This window comes from Indicator indicator, chromosome 1 (assembly GCF_027791375.1).
Source record: "Indicator indicator isolate 239-I01 chromosome 1, UM_Iind_1.1, whole genome shotgun sequence".
In the NCBI taxonomy this organism is placed as follows: Eukaryota; Metazoa; Chordata; class Aves; order Piciformes; family Indicatoridae; genus Indicator; species Indicator indicator.
In genome coordinates, this window is record NC_072010.1 from 124,599,950 (window position 1) to 124,624,853 (window position 24,904).

Sequence of the window (24,904 nt, forward strand, 5' to 3'; positions counted from 1 at the left end):
CACACATAAGCCTTGAGGCATGCAAGTTATAACACAAAGCTATTTTGACTTCCATGCAACTGAAGATAACAGAAGGATACTAGAAAACAGAAGTAAATGTGAACATGTACCAATATCAAGAAGGAAGAAATGACTGCACTTACCTCTAGTGCATAACAAACAGGTTTGTCTCTGCCCAGTTTGTAAGCTATTGTGGTTAGAAGACCATGCTCAGAAAACACACACTAAATGGAGAAAAGGGAAAATAATTTAGAGCATGAACAGAGGCAGAAAATACTTCAATAAAAATAGTAATAAACACGATACAAGATGGAAAGCTTTATCAAAGTAAATTATCAGTCACTCTACATAAACACTTAAGATAGAACCCTCAGATCACTGGTGTTAATGTTTTTTTTCCACAAGCTGCCTCAAATGTCTCCAGCCTCCTCATAGCAAAGAATGGGGTGCCTTTAGGAGGACATGTGAATGAGAAAGAAGCCAAAGCTTTGCATTATTTATTCAACTACAAATACAAAGAAACAATGGGAGAAAATGACGGGAAGAAATAAAATAGCCAAAACAAGGACAAAAGCACTTCTGGCTGAGGTTAAGAAACCTATACAAGGAAAGAGCAAGAAACTTGCTATGAAAAGTTCTTTTTGGAGGCTTAAGGAGCTAGGAAATGGAGTCTTACTGAAACACTTCGGACAAATTACTACTTTCTATTCTCAGAGATTTCAGGATGCACTTTTTCTAATTTTTAACAATACAACTGTTTTTAATAAGCTTCAGAAAGGCTAATATATAGTTGCACCCAGAACTTAAATAAAGATGTAACAAAAAGCGAATAACTCAAAAATGCCACTGACCTTCTGACCTGTATTGCAGAGCAAGAAACAACCTGTTCCATACCTAGCATGAAAGCAAAGCAAAGTTCAACCCAGGACATTCAAAGGATAACCTGTTAATGCAATTCATGAATACATGACTCCCCTGTAGAGAATCGAGACACCACTTTTGCCCCTTGAAGGTTACGTTATCATTAACTGATGATAAAAATATCCTGGAAACGTTGATTGAAATGTAGCCTGCAGCTGAAAAATCTGGTCCCACACCTCTCCCTCTAACTACTTCTTGTACAATACTTAATCAAGGAGCAGATATGGTTGAAAACTAAGTCTGAATTCCTCTTCGGTGGCAGTGTTTGCCTACTTCAGTTTAAGCTGAACAGGAAAGCTACTTTACAAAATAAGTATTTCACAATATCAAATTCAAGCTTTTAAAGGGCAAAATTTAAGGAACTTTTTACCTGTCACAAAGTAGAATGTTTTCTTTAAACAGGTTCAGTTCAAACATTTCTAAAAATGGCTCATTACTTCTTTGAAGATCACATAGCACACAAGGCCCCAGTTTAATACGAGGATTACAAAATACAATCCGCTCGAATTTATTCTAAGAAGTTATGAGTTCCTTAGCATTTAATACCCTGAAAATGAATAGCTTAAAATAGTACTGAGATAGTCTTAAATTATATTGGGAGAGAAAAAGGTTGAAGCAATAATACAAAAAAGTTAAAAAAATAATCTCTTGGAATCATATAATGCATCTGGCTGGAAGGGACCCTCAGACGTCATCTTGTACAACCCCCCTGCAGTGAGCAAGGACATCTTTAACTAGATCAGGTCGCTCAGGCCCCAGCAAATCAGACCTTGAATGTCTCCAGGGATGGAGCCTCCACCACCTCTCTGGGCAACCTGTTGCAGCACTTCACTACCCTGATGGTGAAGAACTTCCTCCTTATGTCCAACATCAATCTACCCTGCTCTAGTTTTCACCTTTTTGTTTAGCTGATTTGTTTAAAAGGTCTCTTGTGTTACCAAAGTATTTCATATAAAAACACTGCATGACAGTATTACTTAGAACCATGTTTGTTTTACTAAAATACAAGGCCACTAACCATTACATTTGTGAAGAAATACAAACAATAAAGTGAAAGTTAATTAGCAACAAGTATAGATTAATGTGTAGTTAATCCTGTGGAAGTCCCACACTGTGTATGCACTTACATGCTCAGTTAAGCACATGGTTGTAAATGGAGCAGTAAGTTATTTAAGCAGAGAGCTTCTCAACTGTTTGATTACACCAGTTGCCTGATTTAACTGATAAGCTGTTTCAAATAAAGGACACTAAGTGGCTGAGAGATAGAAAAAAAGACAACACACAAATGTAAAATCCTCCACATTGAGTTAGACACAGAAGCAAAACTAAGCACTAGAACTGAAACGAATGTTTCCCATCCAGCAGTGCTGTGGGTTTTTTGTCATTGAGGTAAATGCAATCTAACTCACATGCCCTGTTTTAATCTATGCTTTGAAGAACTTTAAAATTAAAAACTTCCTGTCACCCAGATACTTCCTCACAGTGACTTTTTTTTCCCAAAATATACCTCACAAACCATGTAACTTTAGTATCTTCACTATTTAATATAAAAGTTAGGACACTGTTTACTTTGTAGGTCAACATATTTGAAAGGTAGAGCTGTAGTTATGTGGTAACTACCAAAGTTTTGCCAATTAGCATGAAAGAGGATGCAACCTAAATTCAAACCAGAACAAGTGTGTTTATCTTACAACTTCCATAATAACTTACGTATTTTTTGCCTGCCCATCTTGAAAACACATTTGCCCAACAAGAGCAGCAGACTGGTCACCCAAGCACTGAAAAGAGAGGGTTTTTTTTAGCCAATGTCTATACATGAATCACAGGCATGAAAAAAGAACATGAACAGATGTATTTAACTATAATCTATTAGGAGCATGCAAGAAACTGAAGGACACATCTATACAGGCAACCTGTGCTTTTTACTACTCTGTCAGAACTGCAAAATAGATGTTTGGTGCTTCTTATGGTAAACAACTTAAAAAAGTTAAAATTAAAATTTACTAACTTTATGCTCGTTGTATTGGAAAATGCTGAGAATCTGCCCAACATATCTGGATTATGTAAATACTGATTTATATATAAACCAGAGCTTGCTTCCATTTTCAATGATCCTCATTTACTTAGAGTTTCCAATAGGACTACACATATACATTAAAGCCATCAGCTCTATTTCCACAGTCAGACCTTAACTTAATAATGAAGAATCCAGTCAATTAACCTTCAAAAGTTTACTTCATGTTTAATATAAAATAGAAAGCCATCAGCTTAATTTCTAGCAGGATTCACACATCTTAAAGCTTTTTCTAGTGGAAATATGTTCATGCAGTGTCAGGTTCTCATGCCAGATTTGAGTTGAAGTAGGACTTACCCCAGAAATTGGTACACCTGTCAAGGCTCCAGATTTCTGTTTTGCAAAAAGAGAAAGAAAAGCTTGAAATTAGCTTTCCATGACTACAATTTAAAGCAACTTGTAATGCAAATTTGTAATGCTCAAAGGAAAACAAAGAAGGATCACATAAGTAACATGGTTCATGTCAGGTGTACACTGGACTTCAGCTTAATGCAGCTCATGCCTAAAAAACTAAAAAGTAGAGAGCAGGAAATTTACAAGTATATTTTATGTCACTTCAATAGTTCTTAACATAAATTTTGTTGAAAACACAGCATACAGAAAAGTTCAGCTCAGTGCAATCTGTGCAGTCAGTGTCAAGTGTAAAACACAAAAGTGCAAAATGGCAGTGGCTAGGAAAAAAAGTGATTGTGATGACACACTAAGCAAAGACAGATGCCCCATTTTAAGATACAGCATTTAAAGTCTCATATAGATTTTCTTCTAAAAAGTACCACATTGTTTTGCAGTTGCATTCCTGTAATACAAGAAACTTAGTCTCACATTTTTTTTCTTTAAATTGTTTGTGAAATTGTGAAAACACATTTTCAGTGAAGCCATGCAAGTGCATTTCCAATCTGATTCTTGTTTCTTTGATTTTATTTTAATTGACTTCTAACTTAACTATGTTTCACTATAATAGAATGAATATAATAGAATGAATATTTTAGACAGAATGGTCTATTTTCTTATTTATAAAATGAGATAGAAAATATATTTTTAACTTCAATATCAAAAGAAATATTCAACAGCCTGTAAAATAAAGCAAAAGCATACATCACTATTACATTTTAGAAACAACTTTGGCATGAACTCTAATTGTAGTATCTAAAATGTGGAAATACCTGCCAGATTTATTGGTCTAGAAATTCTGCTTTTAGCTAATCCTTAAACCAATGGAAATGCACAGCATCTGAACAGAATGGATGAGATATAGTTTGTCAGCCTAATGGCAGCCTCTACTCACCAGGCTAGGACAGATTTTCTAGAGTCAGCAAAAGGAAGAAAAAGGGAAAAAATGGAAGGAAAGAAGAAGAGAAAAGTTCACATTTAAAGTGACCAGGTATTTTGCTTCAGTTTCCATTTCCCTCACTCATTCAGTTTTAATACAACTCATTCTCATCTGACCTTCACAGTAATTAATAAAAGTCAGCAAGGACTTCTAGTGGCATCTCCATTAAGAGATTAATAAAAATACTTAACATTTCAGGCAAGTTAGAGTTGTATGTTAAATAAAAACCTCATAACTTGTCTTAATTACAAAATGCATCTATGTTCTCAGTAAAAAATAGGGTAAACTACCAGGAATAAGAACATAAAATTTCAACATCCAGTTTATCTCATTCTGAAGCTAATAAATTAGATGCCACTGTATCAGAAGAGTTAGTGCTGCAGCAAAGTAAACTTGACGTTTCATCCCCATAACAAATAATGATTTACTCCTAAGTAATATTCAGAGCTGCACTGAAAGCAGTACGATTAAAATGACATCAGTATTTCAAAATATTTTTTACTGATTGTTATGCAAATAAATATACACCACAAGAAGAGTTTATTTTTCAAAAAGAAGGCAACCTAAGGTGTCATTGTGAATTTCTAGCTCACAGAAACTAACTGATCTTGCCCTCAGTTATGTGGAAATAAGACATTAATGGGTCTTGTCCAGTCTTCTTACTTAGATCATGAAAACTTCCATAGCAACTCTTTTTTTTTTAGTGGTACAAGGAAGCAAAAATATTGTGCTCTAATAACAGCAATCTCATTCTTTTAATCTGATTATACATTGCATTCTGACAGGTATTTTCTAAATCAACAAGTAAATGTAATAAAAAGTTGAATTTTTATCCTTATCAGAAAGTTTTCCCATCTTGATTTGCCTATTTGACACTTAAAAGGGAAAATAATGAATACTCAACTTCATAAATCAAATGATGCTGGTCTAGAAAAAACCATTAGTCATAATCTATGGAAATTCTGTCAAGTCCATATTGATATAGTTATATTTTCACAAGACTAACTTCACATACAAAGAAAACATACCATCAGACCATATATCTCAGAGGAGCTTCGTACTTTTGGAAGTATTTCCATAGGAATATCAAAGAACCTGAACACAATACAGAATAATTGATATATATGGTCAGTATTAAATCAGAAAGCATATTGCATTTATTTCTTAAATAGAGCTAAGATGTAAAGAAAAAAGTATAAAAGGAATTTGGATTTTGAGGCTTTAATCCATCGTTTTGTGGTTTTCCACTTGTTACAAAATATGACACTGAATTATGGAATAAAACAGCATATATTTTAGTATTTTGAAGACATGTCCAACTCTTTCATGTGAGAAGTCATTCCTCTTTATAATGTTGTTGTTAATGAATTTCAATTGAAAATAGAGACACTATCACTGTAACAGCCTTAAAAATTAGATTAAGGAATAAAGAAACTATTAAATGTCATTGTTTTCCTGAACCATTCTTCCACCTACAGAAAAATCTGCTACTTTTAATTAATCCACGTGGTTGTAACTAATTACTTAATTCCTAATGTTAATAGTAAACACAACAGTAATGGTTGATCTTAGTCTAGATAATAGATTCTTACTATTAAATTAGCTTCTTCACACATCACTTATTGAATCTATTTAAAAAACAGTATTACTGAAAAACTGAGCTTACTGGCAGAGCTCAGGATCCCATTCCAAGGAATGAATGTTGAACAACATTGTTCTGCTGGCATTGGTTACATCTGTACAGTGAACACCTCCGTTCTTTCCACCTGTCAAACTCTGAACAAAAAAATTATCAACAGTAGTCTCCAAGAAAAAAAAAACAGGTTTTCTTAAAATCTAAACTCAAAGCTTTCAGCTTATGACTGGGCTGTCTGGTATTTCCACAATAAGTAAATAGGCAGACTTGTTACAATGGAAAAAAGGCATGAGAGAGAGAATAAGGGTACAACAGCACCTCCTGGATTCTTATATTGCAAAGGTGGCTAATACACATTTCTAAAGCTCAGGATTTTTCCAAAAGCATGAGCAAAATTTTACAGCAACCTACCCATAAGCATCTACAAAAACTATAGTGATGCAATCACAGTAAAAGTGCTCCTTGTAAGGATCTTTAATGAAATCTCTTTAATAAAATCTCTTTAACTTGTATTGACATCACTGTGTAATCAGTGGACATCACATGTCATGACCCTTTGCAGAGAAATTTACACAAAATGGAAATTAATTTCAGAAAGAGTGATAATAAACTCACAAATACATACCCATATAAGCCATGAATCAATAGTCCCAAACATAGCTCTTCCATCATCAACTGCTTTCTTAATCTCTTCCACATTATCCAAAAGCCATCGGAGTTTCACTGCACTAAAATAAGTGCTAAGTGGAAGACCAGTCTTAAACTGTAAAATAAAAAAAATTACTTCAAACCATGGAAGTCTCTTTGCCATGAATATTGTAGTTCTATATAAAAATGGTGATAGTAAGTAAAAATTGAAGAATCAAAACTCAAGAGAAATTACACAAGCTTATTATTTAAACAAGTGCACAAGTCTAAAAAAAAATGACCAATGCATTAATGGACAAAGATCAAAGCTGATCTAAACACAGGTCAAAGACCACCAACGTGGAAACAGTTGTTTGCAGAAGTCCTGCCTTATCTAGGCTATCTCCATATGACAACAAAAATGAGCAGTACAACACAGTGTGGAATTTGTATTCTACTGGAACTTAAATACACTTTGTATTCTACTAGAACTTAAAAATCAAAAAGGGTTATATACTTTTGACATTCATTTCCCATCTATGGAAAACCATATACAAATAATGACAATATAAATCAAAGAATTATGACATTTTTTGCAAGTGTTTAGTTTCCAAATTTTATAAATATAAATATATGTATGTATGCAAACAAATAATTAATTTGCTCTTTCTAAAATCTCTCCATTTCTGAGATCGATTGAAATTAATTTCAGTATTAAGGTGTAAGGGAAGAAAGGATTATACATTTCACATCAATAAATTATTTTCCAGACAGTTTTTTTCTATTTGCTTTTAATTATTGTGTGTGATGGTTACTTATCATTGGATAGATAGCACATGATGAAGTCTCACTAGCGATTTCTCATTTAACTTCCCTAGTTGATGTATGTAAGGAGTCCTAATCACATAATTTGGGAAAACAAACATTTCCCAGTGTCAGATTGCTGCATGCTGTTATGGACGTATTTTATTATTTGAGAAGATAAGGAGGGAATAGAAGCTACAACTGACTTAGTTTTGATTTGGGGAATTTAAATCACACACATCCAAAACATTATATACTGTAGCAATAAGAGTTCAGCTACCATTTAAATATTCTGGAATACCCCTTACCTTAAAAAAGGCTTTGTTTTTTCCTGGAATTCTTTTAATAAGCCGTTCAACTGTTGACTGGGTTCTCAGGTCAAGCCATACTAAGAACATGAACAAAATTAACTGACCAACTCATTTAATACATGAAAAGTTATACGTACAAGCTCCTTATACAAAACTAGAGCTCTTGCCAGTAAATTCCTATTTTTATTCTTAGCTTTTCACATAGCTGAAAGAATAGTGTATTGACATTATATTTTAACTGCACTATTGTAAAACATAAAAATGGTTAGATAAACTCATTTGATTTAGAAAAATAAACAATTTGAGAAAACAAACAGTATTTTACACGTAATAGTACATATATACTTGTCTCAGAGCACAAGCAAATGACTAATCCTACTTTATTTACACCAGATGACTGTCATTAAACTAAGAGGTTAAAACAAATGGTGGATTGATTATTTACTAATCCTACAAAAACTTTGAACTAAAGTGCTGTCAGAGTGATCAAGGTAGTTGCGTTTAAGATAAGTCTGTTAACAACAAATATTTGAGTATAGAAGAGTCCTGGCTTTTCAGCGCTACTATGCTAAACTAGATCTGGTATTTGACATGACCTAAAGGAGCAAATCTAGACAATTACCATTTCTCAGATGACATAATCTGAAAAGCTAAGGTAAAGTAAAAACAAATCTCAAAATCATAAATTATTCATTAAGCTTACTTATCGCATGTTTCCTTTAAACTTGAATCAAAAACATCTTGAAAATTTAGTAACATCCTTCATTAAAAAAAAAAGTGATTGCGTGTAAATCAAATCTTCATTACATATCAGGGATGTACAAAACACCTCAAGAACACTGCTTTTTGTTAAATGCCCATTAATCAGTTTATTAAGTAGTAATTTTAATATAATAGGGTTGTGGTTTTTTTTTTAATTGCAGTGGCTTATACAAACACAGAGATATAAAAAATATAAATTCAAATAATTTAGTAGGCTAGGCCACAATGAGATCATAGAAGCACGGAATGCATTGGCTTGGAAGGGAGCCTTGAAGGTTGTCCTGTCCAACCCCCCTGCAGTGAGCAGGGACATCTCCAACTAGATCAGGTTGCTCAGGACCCCTGATTTGACCTTGAATGTCTCTATGGACGGGGTCTCCATCGCATCTGTGGGATACCTGTTCCAGTATTTTACACAGAATCACACAGATTCACACAGAATTAACCAGGTTGGAAAAGAACTTCAGAATTATCAAGTCCACTCTCATTGCGAAAAATTTCCTCTTTATGCCTAACTTAAATCTACCCTGTTCCAGATCTGCAGAGGAAACTAGGAAATCATTTTTCTACAACATGTTTTATGATATTACATATTCAGAAAGTATAGTAGTTACCAATGGCATTATAAAGAGGTTCTCCAGTTGTCTTGTCCCAAACCACTGTTGTTTCTCTCTGATTGCTGACTCCAATGGCTTCAGGACAAAATAGAAAGAAGTATCCTTTTCAGAAGGTTTGTTTTCCCCTTTTGGGGGTGAGGGAAGGAAAGGAGAGGCCGAGAGGAGGGAGGAACAGGTAAGGAGGAGAGGAAAGTAAATGGGAAATAAAAAGCTTCCATATGTTTCATTTTATAGTTTAGAAATATTACTTCTAAAAACTCATCCTTCAACTTTTGCTGATTAACCTATGTGCTCTGAATTTATCTTTTTTTTTTCTTTTCTTTTCTACCACTAACTGAGACAGCAACAACACTGACACATAAAGGAGCTTTTTCCAAGAAGTCCTAATTTAAATTTCAGAATTTCTATATTTGTCACTTGTCTCTGGGATTTTGCAAGGTTAAGTCTACTTTGTAGATTCTGTGTTGCTAATACACAAAGGACTTCTTCATTATTCCTCCCCAAAAAGTTGCTCTCAATTCCAAATTCACATTTTATTTGAGCCCAGCACATGCTGCTATCTTTCTATTTATTGACTTAAAAATTAGAGAATCTGACTGGCTCAACCAGAAGTGTGTCAGTACTATGAATACCTTTGATGTTAACGATGGGTATATTCAGTTGCTGAAGTTTCTCACAGGTCCTTTCCACACATTCATGGACAGACTTTAATATTTCCTTTGGATCTTGTTCCACCCATCTTTAATAATAAACAGCAAAGAAAAAAAAATTACATTTAGAAAAAAAAGAAATTACAGTCTGAAAGACCAGCTAAGCATTTCTATCCAATCACACCTACACATTATATATCTAGAAAGCATAATGAATTCCAAACCTTTTTAAGACAGTAAGATGTATTTTCACAATAAAACCATCTGCAGAAAACAAAGAATTTTGTTTTGTTTTATTCAATATAGAGGACTTGGGCAGCAAGTGCTAGATCAGTTAAGAAAAAAAAAAACACAAACAAAAACCACCTCAGAGAACAAATTATGGAATTTCTATTGACTAAGCTGAAGACTATGACAAAATTGTTGTAGAAATTACCAGCTTTACCACTTCAAATGAGACTTTAAGTCTCATTTAAACTTTTAAAGTTAAAAAATTAAATAAGTTAATGTGTGATCAGAGTAAAATACTAATATTTTTAGTTTGTCTAACATGGAGCACATACTGGACACCCACTGTAAGGGGGGTTTATGCCATTTTTCCTACCTCACAGTTTTTTTATACAGGGTGTCATATTCTTAATTATTATTAATTAACTTCAGTTTTGATCATTCATAGATAAAAATGCATAAGATCTACCAAAATGTACACAAATAAAAACATCATAGAAAACTCCTACCCTTCTCTAGGGAATTTCTGTTGTATCTCAACTTGGTGGTGGCTCAAGAGCTCTGCTGTTTTTGCATTAAAAACCTGCAAATAAATTACAAAATTGATTTTTAAAATGAACACAGATATTTAAATAACAATAAATGAATATTTTCTTTCTTTTGAAAAAACAACGTTCCATGATAATTGATAGCAATTTTCTATCAACGACCCAAATATCCATATAATTTGGGTTCAGATATATTATTTTTTGTAATTAAGGTAAGCAATGGATATTTTTGCCAGCTTTGCTGTTAATTATAACTGTTTTTTCTCAATGGATTGGGAAAGAACCACATCTTTTATTATGGAGGTTGTATAAATTTAACTAATGATGCATTTCAGCACATAACTCTCATTAAAATACCCACTGCTGGTTATGCTTTAGTTACTGCTCTGACATTCTAATGCCAGAGCTATGCCTTTTCTCAGGTTAGCTCACTTTTAGGAAGAGTGATTTTAAGAGGGAACAAACTGTGAAGAAAGAAAAAGCATCTAGGCAAAACCCAGATTCTTTCAAAACAAACTACAAATACAGACCTTACTGCAGCAACACAAGACATTAAGAAAGAGAAGCACATGCAAAAGAAAAGTTAACTTAGATTTGGATATACTACAATAGAAACCAGCAGAGCAGAGAATCCTGAGGACTACACTAATGGCTGTTCTTAAAGAGCCAGGAATTAGAGGCTCTGCCTTGCCACAGGAGCTCGGCTAGAATACACAGTGTTCTGCATTAACTGTCAGTGGCCTGTTTCCAAAAGTGAACTACTATGGCCAGGTTAAGATGACACCCAGCAAAACATCCAACTTAATTGTACACTAAGTAATCCAGAGTAACTGACTGAGCAGTGACAACATTCCTGGGAAACGGCTTTCTCACTTGCACCATGCAGAATCTTTTGCTTGAAGAACATTCAGAGACCTAGAAAGTAAAATCTAACAGCAGACTCAGTTGAACTGCAGAATGTGCCAGTGGGACACTATCCCAACTTTTTATGGCAAGCAGAGTGGGATCAGAATTAGAAACCACTCTTGTGCTTATGGTATGAAATTCAGTTATACCTACCTACTTTCTAGAATACAACTGAATCTTTTCTAGACTTCCTTGGTATTTTTCCACATTTTAGAGGGATGTCTCTTTAAAGTTTCTAATCCATGAACTCTTGATTTCATTTAAATACAGTTTACTCTGAAACTCTTAGAACGATTCTGACAAAGAGCAGATGAAATTTGGATTCTCCAGTTCTTCAAAACCTTGAAGTATAGCTTTAGAGTGAAACTTTGAAATTTAGAAACATTCTAGTTATATATTAGAATCAGAATAATTGAAAAGGGCTTTGAGACATTTCTAGTACAACCTCCTGCTCAAAGCATGGTCAGGCTCTGAGATCAGACGAGGTTGCTCAAGGACTTTATCTAGGCAGCTCTTGAAGACCTCCAAGGTTGGAAACAGCACAACCTCTGAAAAAATACCAAAAAGTGACATTTTTTCTCTTTCACTGAGAAGAGGAGAAGCCTTTAAAAGGTACCTGTTCATCCTTTCCTGTTATTGAAAAGATTACACAGAAAAAATACCACTGTATTCATGTTTACCATATTTCCTTATCTGTGTTTCATTTACCAGCTCATGCTTGACAGGAAGCTATCCTAACAGGGTAGGCTTTGCCAGTACTTAAGTTTGGATGGAGTTAATATAATGGGATATGGGATACAGGATATGGGATGGAGCTAATATAATGGGTCTTAAAATGCTATGTAACATAGTTAATAGGAGAGATTAAGTTTTGCATTTATGTATCAAGGGGTTTTTACTTGAAAAAAAAAAAAGTGACTTCGCAGTACTGGTAGGATTGTGAGCTCTAGGCGAGCACTTGGACTTGATGATCTCAAAGATCTCTTCCAACCTCAACAGTTTTATGATTCTATGAAACTGTCTTTCTGCCAAAAGTGTAGTAACATTTACTAAGTTATTAAAATAAATACAGAAAGAAGATTTTTTTAATTGAACTTATATGTATCTAACCTAGTAGCAATGTAATATATAATTTGGTATTCATTCACCATTAATCATTCAGCATTGCTTGAAACAGAAGGCAGTGCACAAGGATTCCTACTGTCAGCAGGAAATAAATACAGATTCAATTACACAAGGTCATTCACTGAACCTGGAGTGTGTGGCCCACAGACAATGAAGGGTGAAGCTTTAGCACAGCAAGGCTTTGTGCCTCCCTCTAAGGAAGCTGTTCTAAGAGCTATAGTCTCTCAACAGAAACAACCACACTATAGAAGCACAGATTTTTTTTCATGTCCATAGAAAGGAACTAGGAAAACATGCCCTCCTAAACCATCACAAACAAAACCACAAGCTTCTGACATCCTCAACAAAAGCAGCAGACACTCCCTGTACCACAGGGCAAGGGGATAAAAAAGTTTCAGTGAAAAGAATACCATGTTCAACAGTGATAAATAGAATTCTGATACAGTAAAGGATTCAAAATATAAACAAGTCATTACATTTAAAGCTGGAAGATGACAAACAAAACAGGGAATAAATAGAAAAAATGGAATCTCCCTTCCTCCTCTCCCTCCCATCAAAAAAAAAAAAAAAAACCAAACCCCAAGCCAACCTGTTGCCAAAAAAGCCCATGTTTTCTGTGTTTCTCTCTGACAGTGGGGAAAGACAGAAATGGGTGACGATAAGCATGAGTAATTCAGATAATGTCAATACAATCCTGTTGAAACAGGTTTGAAGTTTATTTTTCACTCCTTCCTTTCCTTTCATATTCATTAAGAACTTGTTCTAGTTTATGATACTGATCTCTCACTTTTTGTAGGGGGAAAAGAAAGTTGAAGTTAAACTGGAACAGCTACTGCTTTGTAGACAAGTTAGCTCAGAGCTGGAGTGCTGAAATTGCATTAAAATCAACCCATTTGGGAGAAGAATAACAGGTAAACAATTCTACCTTTAGCATTAACTAGCAGGAAGTTAGAATTTATGAAAAAACGATTTAAGAAGTCTGACAAAACGTCTTGCTTGGAAGGCTCGTGATGAACAGACCTCCCTCCCCTCACAAGGAGATGTTTATAATTACCGGGAATAAAAAAATCAAACCTACAGTGTATTTTTAGTGACAAAACCTGAAAGTTAGGGGAAAAAATAAAGCAATTACAGTATTTTTAACCCTCCTCATTCACTATACAATCAAGTTTTGCTTTTTCCCGAGAGGTCATATTACTTCAGTACATGGGTGGCACGGATTCCCCTATGAAAGGTAAATTCAGTGGGTGCTAAGTTTTTGTTACCTAACCCCAGATTTTGTGTAGTATGATATAGTTTTATTTGAATGGTTCTTCTAGAAATTAAGTAAAGAAAGAAAGAAATATTTCACTGGGGTGGAAAAAAGAATTGTCTGTGGTTGACTGACAAACTTAGAACTCGAAGCACTGTGTATGTACTTCACTGCATAGGTACTTCACTGAATATTTAGATTCTTGCTGTTTCTGAATAAAATGCCTGAAAGACTTTACCCAGCAAATCCCTTTCAAGAGATAAGGTACTGGTTCAGTTGGTCAATAGCAAAAGAAGTTACAGTGGAATTTTTTTTATACGATTCTTGAGCAGAATACAATGGAGCATGAAAGATTCAAGTATTTGGTGAAAATATCTGGCAAAACATCTAAATCAGACTTCTGTCATCTGGGTACACTTATTTAACCTACTCAATTTATTTTCTTGTTTGATATCTTTAAGAAAATGAGCCTTAAACAATTGCACCAGTACTTAAAGCACTGTGGTCTGCCTAGTAACTCTCCATCTGTAATGCAGATTCAGCCAAACAACAGAAAAGTTGAGATCTCAAAAGCAATTACAGTTTATTTTGCAAAAGCAAGTAGCTTAGCAAAGGAAAGTTCCAAATGAGGGTCCTTGGAGGGTAAAACTACGGCATAAGATAAAACTTAATGTGCATTTCATGTGAGAGGCAAGGATATTTAGGGATTGACAACAGAAATGCACCTAAGTTCTGTGGTTTCTTTACGATCTGTGCTGATACAGCCTCATTCATGTAAGCTGAATCTCTCAGAACTTTTGTCCACACACAGAATAATTAATTCTGAAAAAAAAAAAAAAGTCTCTGGAGGTCATCTAGCTAAACCCACTGCTAAGGTAAGCTTAAATTTAAAGTTAGACCATGTTGTTTCGAGTCTTTTCTAGTCAGTGTTGATTATCTGCAAGGATGAAAATTCCACAGGCTTTCTGGGCCCCTGACCCAGAGCCCCTCAGAGTGAAACATTTCCTCCTTACATCTATTTGAATTTTCCCTTGCTGCAACTTGTGCTCATTGACTTTTCTGTGCACATCTGAATAAGGGCTGGTTCTGTCTTCTCTGCAAACTGCAGCTAGATAGATGAAGATGCACCATTGGACTTCCCTGGGATGAACCAGTCCCTGATCTCCCAAACTCTCCTTGCCTTGAGCTGCAGCACAGTGATCAGCTCTTCAGACTCTTTCTTCCTCTGTGGGGACCAAAACCAGACACAGTTCTGCTTCCTAAGTGCCACACAGATGGCAATAATTACTTCCTTTGATCTGCAGTCTGCACTTTTCTTAACATGGTTAAGCTTCACCACCACAAGGACACACTGCTCATTTGTATTCAACTTGCTGTCCAGCAGGAATTTGGGTCCTTTTTCACCAAGCAGCTTCTTAACCTTCTGTCCCAAGTGCTGAACTTTGCTGAACTTCAAGAAGCTTCTGACAGGTCCCTTTCCAACTGGAATTCAAGTCAAGTCTTTCCCTTGGTTTGTGGTCATCTACAAACTTGAGAGAGCATTCCAACACCCCCAAGACCGTTGATGGAAATATTATGGAGTGTCAGCCCTTACTATGGTCTGCTGTGGGACACTATTTGCAAACTGGCAATCTCTAACTGTAACCCAGATATCTTTAACCTGGTCAAAATCACATGTCTTCAGTTTTAAACTAGGTAACAGTTGTACCGTACTACTGAATAGACATGTGCAAAGCAACCAACATTTTGATTTTGATTTTGACTGGTGACTTGGTGAAGGTGAAAACTGTTGGAAGTGCTAGACAAAAAAAATATGTAGAGAGATCAGTGAGAAAGGTATACAAAATATCTAACACAGTAAAAGATCCAGAGATAAAAAAAGAGTCAAAAAAAAACAACTCAGGCAAAACAGAAGACCACATTACATGTTGGCTTAAATTATTTCAAAGCAAAGTCTCTCTTCTAACTGTGGCAATCTCTTTCCAGCAGAGAATTCTCCAGAAGCATGTGTTATTACCTGAATGACTGATGTGCCTTGTAGGAGATCTCTACACACTTGGCCCTCTCCTTTCCCTCTACACCATGTTATGATTTAATTTGGTGATGAATCTATCTTTTTTGCTCAAATCCGCATAACTTGATTACCACAATAGTTTGACCACAGTGACAAATTTGAGACAAAGCTATTTCAAAATTAACTGAAAGAAACTGAGAATGATATGTGAAGAATTTCAGAGTGACAGACACAACGTACTTTAAAAAAAAAATAAGGGAAGAATTATGGCCTCTTAGTTATTTGTGCAAGAACCTGAATCCTCAGAGGAAACATACCTCATGCTGACAGAAAAAAAACCCTTGACTGTATACAAACCACTGTTAAATGAATATAGTGTAAAAAATTCCTTGTTAGAAGAACTTGTAGGAATACCTGCAAAAGAGCTTGAATATAAATTCAAATCTCGGAGTGACTCGCAAGTTCTACTACTGTTATTGAGAGAAGAAAAAGTTAACTCAGGGCACATGTAAAGCTAATAAAATTTATCTTCAGGTGTTACAGGAAAATTTTCCAAGTCCTTTTTCCGAAAAGGATTCCTGACTTGCATTCCAAGATAGCCTGCTGGTGTCATTTGTCAGTTTGGAGTTTCTCTCCACCCCCAGACTGTGTTTTGTCATCTGACAATCCCATGAAGGTCGTGATCTTGAGTAATAATGGTAACACAGGTCAAGAAGATATTCTAGTCTGCTGCTTCATGAAAGAAAATGCCACAAAGGAAGCATTACAACAAAGCAAAACAAAAACATAACCAACCAACCAAAACCCAAGCATTCATCTTCCTAGTTCAACACTGCACATTTGATAACATTTTTCTCTAGTCATCTCTATTCCACTTCCACGGTAGAAATTATCTCTGGGGTCTAAGTCAAATTACCATGACCTACTGATTAGGTGAGAGTACATTTGCAAGCAGGAAGTTTATATAGCACGTTTCATATATAGTAATAACATTGATTAATGTGTATTGCATGATATGGAAATAACTAAATCCTTAAAGGAAAGGGCTTTTATATTAATATATATATAATATATGAGATTAATATATTAATCACCCCAACCTTAAATAAACTATCTTCCTCTGGTGTTTAAACAGTGCCATCTTTCTTAAAGTTTACAAGTTCAGTCACCTGAACACCTACAGTGCACAGGATGCGTTGACACTAGAGTTGTAGCATCTGGAACTGTACAGTTACTCCAAAAGGCCAAAGTAGGTTTCTGAAGGGAACACAGCAGAGTCATTGCCTCGTTTTAGCAGCAGCTAACCACGGTTACTGAACTCAGATGGATCTATTTCTCTAGTGCCTGAGCATCCTGTCCATTTTATTTCATTCAGGGAGAGATACCGGACAGATTAAAAACACTGCCAGCTCCAATCAGTAGGATTTCGCAGCCCTTCAAGAGGAAGCCATAAACCCCGCTGCTCTGGGGTCGGGCAGGCACTGGCTCCGCTCCGTTCTCAACGGGACAGGCAAAGGCTGTTCGCCCCTGAGGGCGGTGGCAAGGCGACTAGATGATCGCCCGGGGACACCGCCGGTCGGCCGGCGGCTCCGCCACTCCCGTGTACACTGGCGTTCGCTTCTCCCCGCGGTGCCGAAGCCACGGCCTGCGGGGGAGCAGAGGGATGCCGGCACAGGGCGAGATACAGGAGACGGGACAACGGCAGCACGGCCCTGCGCGGCCCGCTCCCCCTGCCCTTCTCCAAGGGCACAGCAGAGGCCGGAGGGACCCCGCAAAGATGCGGGAGAGGGAAGAAGAGGGAAGGAGAGGAAGCAACGGCTCCCTTAGGCGATGGGGCCGCCGTCTGTCCCCGAACGACTCAGCGCCCGGTGTCGCCCCAAGCCCCACGATATGCTCACCAGGAAACGAGTGGAACTGGTGCCCTGATCGATGGCGCCCACCAGAGGTGCCAGCACCATCCGGTCCGACGCAGCCATGAGCCCCCTCAGCCGCCCGCTCAGCCGCCCGTTGGGTCCCCTCAGCGATCCTCCAGCCAGCGGCTAACGGCCGCACCGACACTACCCCAGCCGCTCGCGGCCAGCCGCGCGTGGCCGTCGGGGTGAAGCCGGCGGGGGGGCGGGGAGGGGGGCGCTGCCGCGCGCGTTGTCAGATCGCAGCCAACCAGCGCTCGGGGCGCGGCGGGGGCGGAGAGGGGCGGGGCGGGACCGGCCCGGGGAACGCAGGAAGTGGGCCAGTGACGGGCGGGGAGGGGGGGATGGAGCGCTGACCGCGTCACGTGACGGGGCGCCTAGCGGCCCCCAGCCCCGCCCGTTGGCGTGAGGGGCCGTTGGAGCGAGGGGCGCCGTTGGTGTGAGGGGTCGTTGGAGCGAGGGGCGCCGTTGGCCTGAGGGGTCGTTGGAGCGAGGGGCGCCGTTGGAGCGAGGGGCGCCGTTGGCCTGAGGGGTCGTTGGAGCGAGGGGCGCCTTTGGAGCGAGGGGTGCCGTTGGCCTGAGGGGCATTTGGAGCGAGGGGCATTTGGAGCGAGGGGCGCCATTGGCGCAAGGGGAGCCGTTGCAGCGGGAAACCTGAGGTGTTTGCTTAGCTCATGTACTTTCTCGACGGTCTTCCGAGGGCTGTGCGAGGGTCCCGGTGGAGCCTGCTGGACGAGGTCCTGGGGTTATTTGTATCCTGCGGCAGCGTTCCTTGCAGCGAAACTTGTGTCTTTTGTAATCTGGGTGGGGAGGGGGAAGTACAGAAAAACCCTTCGAGGGGCCTTGCTGGCTTTCCCAGTTGGGCACGGGGTGCCGCCGCTTTGAGGAGGGATCCAGCTGCAGAGGATGAAGAGCTGCCAAGCCGGAGAGTCCTTTGGAATTTTTGTGTTCAGAGTGAATATTGCCGAGGAAGCATACAGAACTGTCACCACAGCCGTGGTATTGGCCAAAAAAAAAGTTAGTGGCGGCCCAAAGAAGATGGTTTCATTTTTCAGAGCTTTGTTCTGTGTCAAACAAAAATACAAAATAAAAAACAAAATTCTGCTCCTTCCTTACTAAGTATTGGTAACTAGTGCTTCAAGAAAAACTGCTGATGTTGCAAGACCTGTGCTAGAGTTGCAAAAGCTAATAATGCTGACTAGAGCAAATGAGGAGTTACCTAGTGACATGTTGTCAGTAAGTCAGCCCCCACAGACACCATTAAATAGCTTTGTCTTTGTTTTAACTCTCCAGTAGTGGTAGTTGTCCAAATTCATGGTGTTTTGTCATTGTTGCTGCCTGATAATCAAAATCTGGTTGGTGCCACTTAGTAACGTGGCTGTGTGACAGCCAATGCTTCTGACATACCCTGAAGAGCTGGCATCTAGGTGGCTTGGTTGGGATGTGAACAGCATTATCTGCCAGTGTGTAATAGCAAAAAGTTTAGTTGCAGCCCGTAATTGCCAAGTTTGAAATGAGACAAATACAGTTTAGCAATAAGATCCATATTTTCAAGAGTGAGAATAATAAAACACTGGAACCACTTGTTAAATATTATGAAAGGTTTTCTGTTACTTTAATATGTGATAACCAAGACTGGTATTTTTTCATGGAATTTAAGCTGTGGTTCAGAGATCAGTTTGCTTAGGAATGTGCTGCAATCCATAAGGAAGGATCCACAGCAGGTCATACTACTAGAAGGTTCTAACAAATCCCTCCCAGCTTTGCAAGAGATGCCCCCTTTTTATCCTTCAATGGTCACAGCATATGCTGCAGGCAGCTTCTGCTCTAAATCCTCAGGCAACAGCTGCAGTTGTCTTAAAAAGTTAAAAGTTTATGTAAACCTACAGCATCTCTATGTAGATTAGCCATTCAAGGAATTAATCTCATGAGATCATAGGTAAGTCTGAATTCATTGGTATGATTGCTAGGAAAAGTGTGGTATTTGTGTTGTTTCTCTTGTGTCTTTCAAAAACTACCATATGGTGTCTTGAACATATTCTAACTCAAGGTAAGACATGACTATTTTCAGCAAAGGTTGAGCTCTCTCAGGATCCAAAAAGAGAGAGGAAGCAACATTGTAATTGGTATTTCTGCAAAACATTAAGTACTACTGCACCTATGTTAAATATGTGAAGATCATCAAATTACAGAAATTTTCTAGGAGGTGCAGATCTACCATTTCCTTGAGTGCTCTTTAACAATGCCTGTGTATTATCATGGACCAGGAACATGAGAAGTGGCAATGATAAGCTATATGATTTCTTGAACCACCAACAGACACACAAGACAGACAGACCAAGGGGGAAGAATTTTGTCTGAAACTTGGAAATACAGTCAGTGAGAACAGCTTGTTCTTCCTAGCTCATACAACAGTGTACTCTCCCTTCTTTTACATTTCTATTCAGTGTTTGAAGAGAATTTTTTTATTATTCTTGTTTTTTTTTTTTTTATTCCTCCTGAGCTATTTATTATACAATACATAAGCATTACTGTTTGCAGAGTTATTAGGACAGATAGTGGGCACTGTCCCAAGGAAGCTGCCTGCAGGGGAAGGGAGGGTGGAGCTGTGGCCATACCTTTACAGTAAGAGGGTGTGAGACCACACTGCCAAGATACTTTTAAAGACCTTTAGTTTCCTTTAAAGGAAGGAGCAAGGGTGTCTGTGTGGACTAATTTCTTCTGCTTCTGGCTCAGATCTCACTGAGGCAAGTCTACACAATGAAGCCTAAGTTGTAAGCTGTTTTATTACGCTAATGAAGAACATATAAAATGTGTAAAAAAATTATCAAGCTGATATCTAACAAGTGCTATTTGGCAGCTTTGTATGTATTATTCATGACTAAAAGAAAGATTTGGGAAGTTAGATATGCTTACTATAACAATCTCGAGCCTGGCAGAAATAATGGATGCTCCCATTGATTTTGGAGAACTTAATTGCTACAAAGGTGGATTTGATTCCCCACAATAATTACATTTATAAAGATGGTGCTTGTTTTCAGCTGCCTGTGCAATGTGGATTCCTGCAAATGGTGCTCCTATTCCATATGCAGCTTTTTGATCTCTTTTTCTGACTGAACTTAAATGGAAGTTTTCTCCACCTCTGAATATAACCCTGCTGTTCTTTTGGAGGGTATTTTAAGGTAGTGAACACATTTGAACCACATTAATTAAGCAGATATATATATTTGCAAAGCATTTTTCAGAGACAAGATAATTTGGTACCTAAAGAGTGATTTTCACTAACAAATAAACTCATTTGTTTGCTTTTGGTTTGTTTGGTTTATTTAGTTTGTTATTGGTTTGGTTTGGTTTGGTTTTGCTTTTCCATCTCAGCAGAATAAAGAGATGTTGGTAATTACATTTTGCTCTTTCTGGATGATTCTTTTTCGTTGACCTCAAGTTAAGGACAGAATGTGACTGTCAGGCTACTCCAAGCACGTGATACAGTGTGTATTAAAGAGTGGATGCCAGAGGTTCACATATCTTTCCCTTCTGCCTCATAGTGACTGAGAAGGCTCAGCAGTCAAATCCTGTGCTTCCTTACTGATGTCTGATATTTGTGTTCCCCCAGGAACTGAAGGGAAACATTTTGAACTAGCCTGGAACAGGTGTAGGTATAAAGCTCAGAGTGTGCCAGGATGACGAGTCACACTGTCACAGAAACCCTTTTGCCTACTGGGAAGATGAGTGGTATGTGTGCGAGTGCGTATGCCTGCACACGTGGGTAAATTCAGTCGCACTCACTGGCTCAGGGAGCAAACAGATCATGACCTTGGCTGCCAGTGCCCTCACACAGACCATCTGCAGCACTTGTATGCAGTGAACCTTTTCATAGATCCCGAGGAAGAAGATTAGAGTGAACAATTCTATGTTCTCTCTCCTAGCTTTATTTTGGAAGGTGTCCATATGCAGTTACTCTGTCACAATTTGGCAAGAACAGTTTTATTGTGAAGCCATGACTGTGGTGGTGCAATGAATGTCTCGCAGGATGTGTTTTACTTCTGACCTGATATTAGACAATAGTTTTCCCTGAATGACAGTTTATATTTAGAATCACACTTGCACTGTTCAAGCCCTGAGCAATCAAGCCCTATGAGGAGAGGCTGAAGGAGCTGGGATTGTTTAGCCTGGAGAAGGGAAGGCTCAGGGGTGACCTCACTGCTGTCTACAACTACCTGAAGGGAGGTTGTAGCCAGGAGGGGGTTGGTCTCTTCTCCCAGGCAACCAGCACCAGAACAAGAGGACACAGTGTCAAGCTGCACCAGGGGAAGTTTAGGCTCAAGGTGAGGAGAAAGTTCCTCACAGAGAGAGTTGTTAGGTGTTAGAATGTGCTGCCCAGGGAGGTGGTGGAGTCACCATCCCTGGAGGTGTTCAAGAGGGGATTGGACGTGGCACTTGGTGACATGGTTTAGTGGTCATGAGGTCTTGGGTGACAGGTTGGACTTTGATGATCCTTGAGGTCTTTTCCAACCTTATTGATTCTGTGAATCATTGTTGCAGTTGCTGTCTTTCTGGTGGACAGGACAGAAATAAAACTTGGATGAAATAAATTCCCATTTTAAAGACAACTAAGTACTTAAGTAAGTACTTTAGTAAGAAAAAAAAAAGCAGTTAAGCCAATAAATCTTTGCATCAAAATGGAGAAATCAGAAAAATAGAAGGAGGGGGGAGAGAGAAAGAATTTTATATAGATAATGATAAACATTCTTGGGAATGAAAATCAATAATTCAGAGAAATACAAATATTCATCAGTGGTATAGTAGATAGTCCATGCTTCAAAATCCTTAACTCTGAGATACTTCCTTTCTAGCTTCTCTACAAAAACATGCCAACTTACTGCAAAATTTACTCCTGAAAGAAAATGTACATTGCATTGAGTGGAAACATTAAAACTAGTGTCATAGCAGCTGTATTTTGCCAGCTTGGTGGTGGTTCGAGATTTTTTTCACTTATCAAATGAGTGAATATATTTCATGCTCCATAAACAGATGATAGGACCAACAGGCTCATTCCAGTATCTTAAAGGGGCCTACAAGAAAGCTGGTAGGGGATTTCTTTGGGTGTCAGGTAATGATAGGACTAGGGGGAATGGAACAAAAATAGAAATGGGTAGATTCAGATTGGATGTTAGGAAGAAATTCTTCACCATGAGGGTGGTGAGACACTGGAACAGGTTGCTTAGGAAGGTAGAAGCCTCATCCCTGGAGGTTTTCAAGTCCAGGCTGGATGTGGTTCTAAGCAACCTGCTCTAGTGTGAGGTTTCCCTGCCCATGGCAGAGGGGTTGGAACTAGATGATCCTTGAGGTCCCTTCCAACCCTAACAATTCTATGATTCTGTTCCTTACTTCAGCTTTCAAGTTATCAGAGGAAAGGCAACTGCTGCTCATACAAGGAATCCTTTCACATGTATCCTTTTTCCACTGGAGAGTGGATATTTCCAAAAGTAAGCTTGAATGAAACTGATGTGTATGACAGTAGGATTAGAAAAAAGGTGAATAGCTCTAGGTATTGATATTTGACACTTGTCTCTAAATCCTAGCTCAGAACTGAAAATAAATTATATATACTCCAGGCTCTGGTTTCTATATGTGGTGAAGATACTAAAGAAGAAGCAGTGGAATTACATGAGAACCCTGAGTATGTCACTATTCTGAATTTAAACAAATTCTGTTAATTCATCACTAACCTGAGCTCTTACATCATGCAGAAGAACAAAGCCAGAGCAGAAAAAATAAAGTTTGAAGTGAGAGGTGCCTGCATCCATGGAGAATACAGAAGGATGGTGTTCATTAAAACATACCATCAAATATATATTCATATATATTAAGGAAAATACGTGTGTATTATACTTTAGAAAATACATGACTGACTTCCATTTTCCTGATTCAGTTTGGTTATTGCATAATGAATTGCCAATTATTGTATAGTGGTCTGATCAATGAGGTAATTTGCCCTGGAATTTGTGTATTTCTTTGTCTATGAACTTCAGAAGCTCATGATGCATCGCTGCTACAAAACCTCTTGTGCAGGTGTAATCCTTCTAGCATTTTTTGCATATATGGAGAAAGGCTCAGAGCAGCTAAATTACTGTGTGGTTATGTAGCAAGTCCTTAGCAGAGCAGAGGTAAAGGACAGAGTTCTCTCTCAGGTCCAAAGGCACTGCATTCCTTAGCCACTGCCTTTCTCAGGAATAGGTAATTGCATTCCTCTTGACCACACAGAGAACAGGACTGAACAATCTGGTAATAACCAGCAGAGGCAGAATTCCATAGTTTAAGTTTATCTAGCAGCACATAGGTGCTAAAAGATGATGGTTTTAACACTACCATGCTGATCTCGGCTCTGCACGGTTTCTGCTTGTTGTGCAATGAGTCTGGGTTTTGTTGGATCCTTTTTTGAGTTGTCTGAGCTCATTAATATGGCAGAAAACATACCCAGACCAAATAAAAGCAGATTGTTTTCTGCCAGGAAGTTGAATTGACTCACTTACTGTAACAAGTGCCAGAGCTGGTGCAAAAGCAGAACTTTCCACTGCTAGGAGCATGGGAAAGGTTAAGAATCAGTGGGAGATAATGTGGAGGAGAGTAGGGACAGCATGAAACACTCAGCCACTGCAACCTCTTAGATTGCCTCAGATGCTCACAGACCTTCAGCCTCTGTATCATCAAATAAAAAATTAGCTATCTGTTGGGAAATTCTGGAGATAGGAGTGGCTACACTATTGTCATGAAGACTGAGCTGAGCTGTTTGGTTTTGAGAATAACTTCAATACACTGCTGTTTTCAGTGTTACATCAGAAAAAACAGCATCTCTTTCATAAAACTGAGGGGAAAGCTCAGCTGTACAGAGGTCTTCTGGAGATTCTCTATGCTCTGGTCGTATCCTAAGACAAAATGATAGTTACCAGGAGCTGGAGTTCTTGGGGCCTGGTAGATAATTTGCAAGAGGGCTCTGAAAGAGACGTGTTTGCTCAGATATAAGAAGACAAGGTCTACAGAACAATTTCCATGAGATATGTCTCCAAGCAGAATCTGAAACAATAAAAGTACTTCAAGCTACTAACTGCACCATTTCCAACTGTTCTAGCAGTTGTGTAGTGCTTCATGGACTACAGTGATTTAATAAGGAAGCTTTAGGGGGTCATCT

At 38.2% G+C, this 24,904-nt stretch overlaps 1 protein-coding gene across 2 annotated transcripts in view; it reads right to left on the minus strand.

Annotated features, from left to right (window-relative positions):
* Window positions 1-17,781, minus strand: part of GK (glycerol kinase) — a 33,189-nt gene extending 15,408 nt beyond the window's left edge. The window contains exons 1-13 of one of the 2 annotated variants that reach the window (XM_054384028.1): window positions 17,704-17,781; window positions 10,470-10,543; window positions 9,715-9,821; window positions 9,080-9,157; window positions 7,701-7,780; window positions 6,587-6,724; window positions 5,992-6,101; window positions 5,354-5,420; window positions 4,281-4,298; window positions 3,293-3,328; window positions 2,632-2,699; window positions 852-894; window positions 144-224 (exon numbers count right to left, since the gene is read on the minus strand). In XM_054384028.1, the coding sequence (XP_054240003.1) occupies window positions 144-224; window positions 852-894; window positions 2,632-2,699; window positions 3,293-3,328; window positions 4,281-4,298; window positions 5,354-5,420; window positions 5,992-6,101; window positions 6,587-6,724; window positions 7,701-7,780; window positions 9,080-9,157; window positions 9,715-9,821; window positions 10,470-10,543; window positions 17,704-17,781 (978 nt within the window). The remainder of the gene's footprint in view (window positions 1-143; window positions 225-851; window positions 895-2,631; window positions 2,700-3,292; window positions 3,329-4,280; window positions 4,299-5,353; window positions 5,421-5,991; window positions 6,102-6,586; window positions 6,725-7,700; window positions 7,781-9,079; window positions 9,158-9,714; window positions 9,822-10,469; window positions 10,544-17,703) is intronic. The other variant, XM_054384020.1, reaches the window with a different exon arrangement.
* Window positions 17,782-24,904: the final 7,123 nt, after the last annotated feature.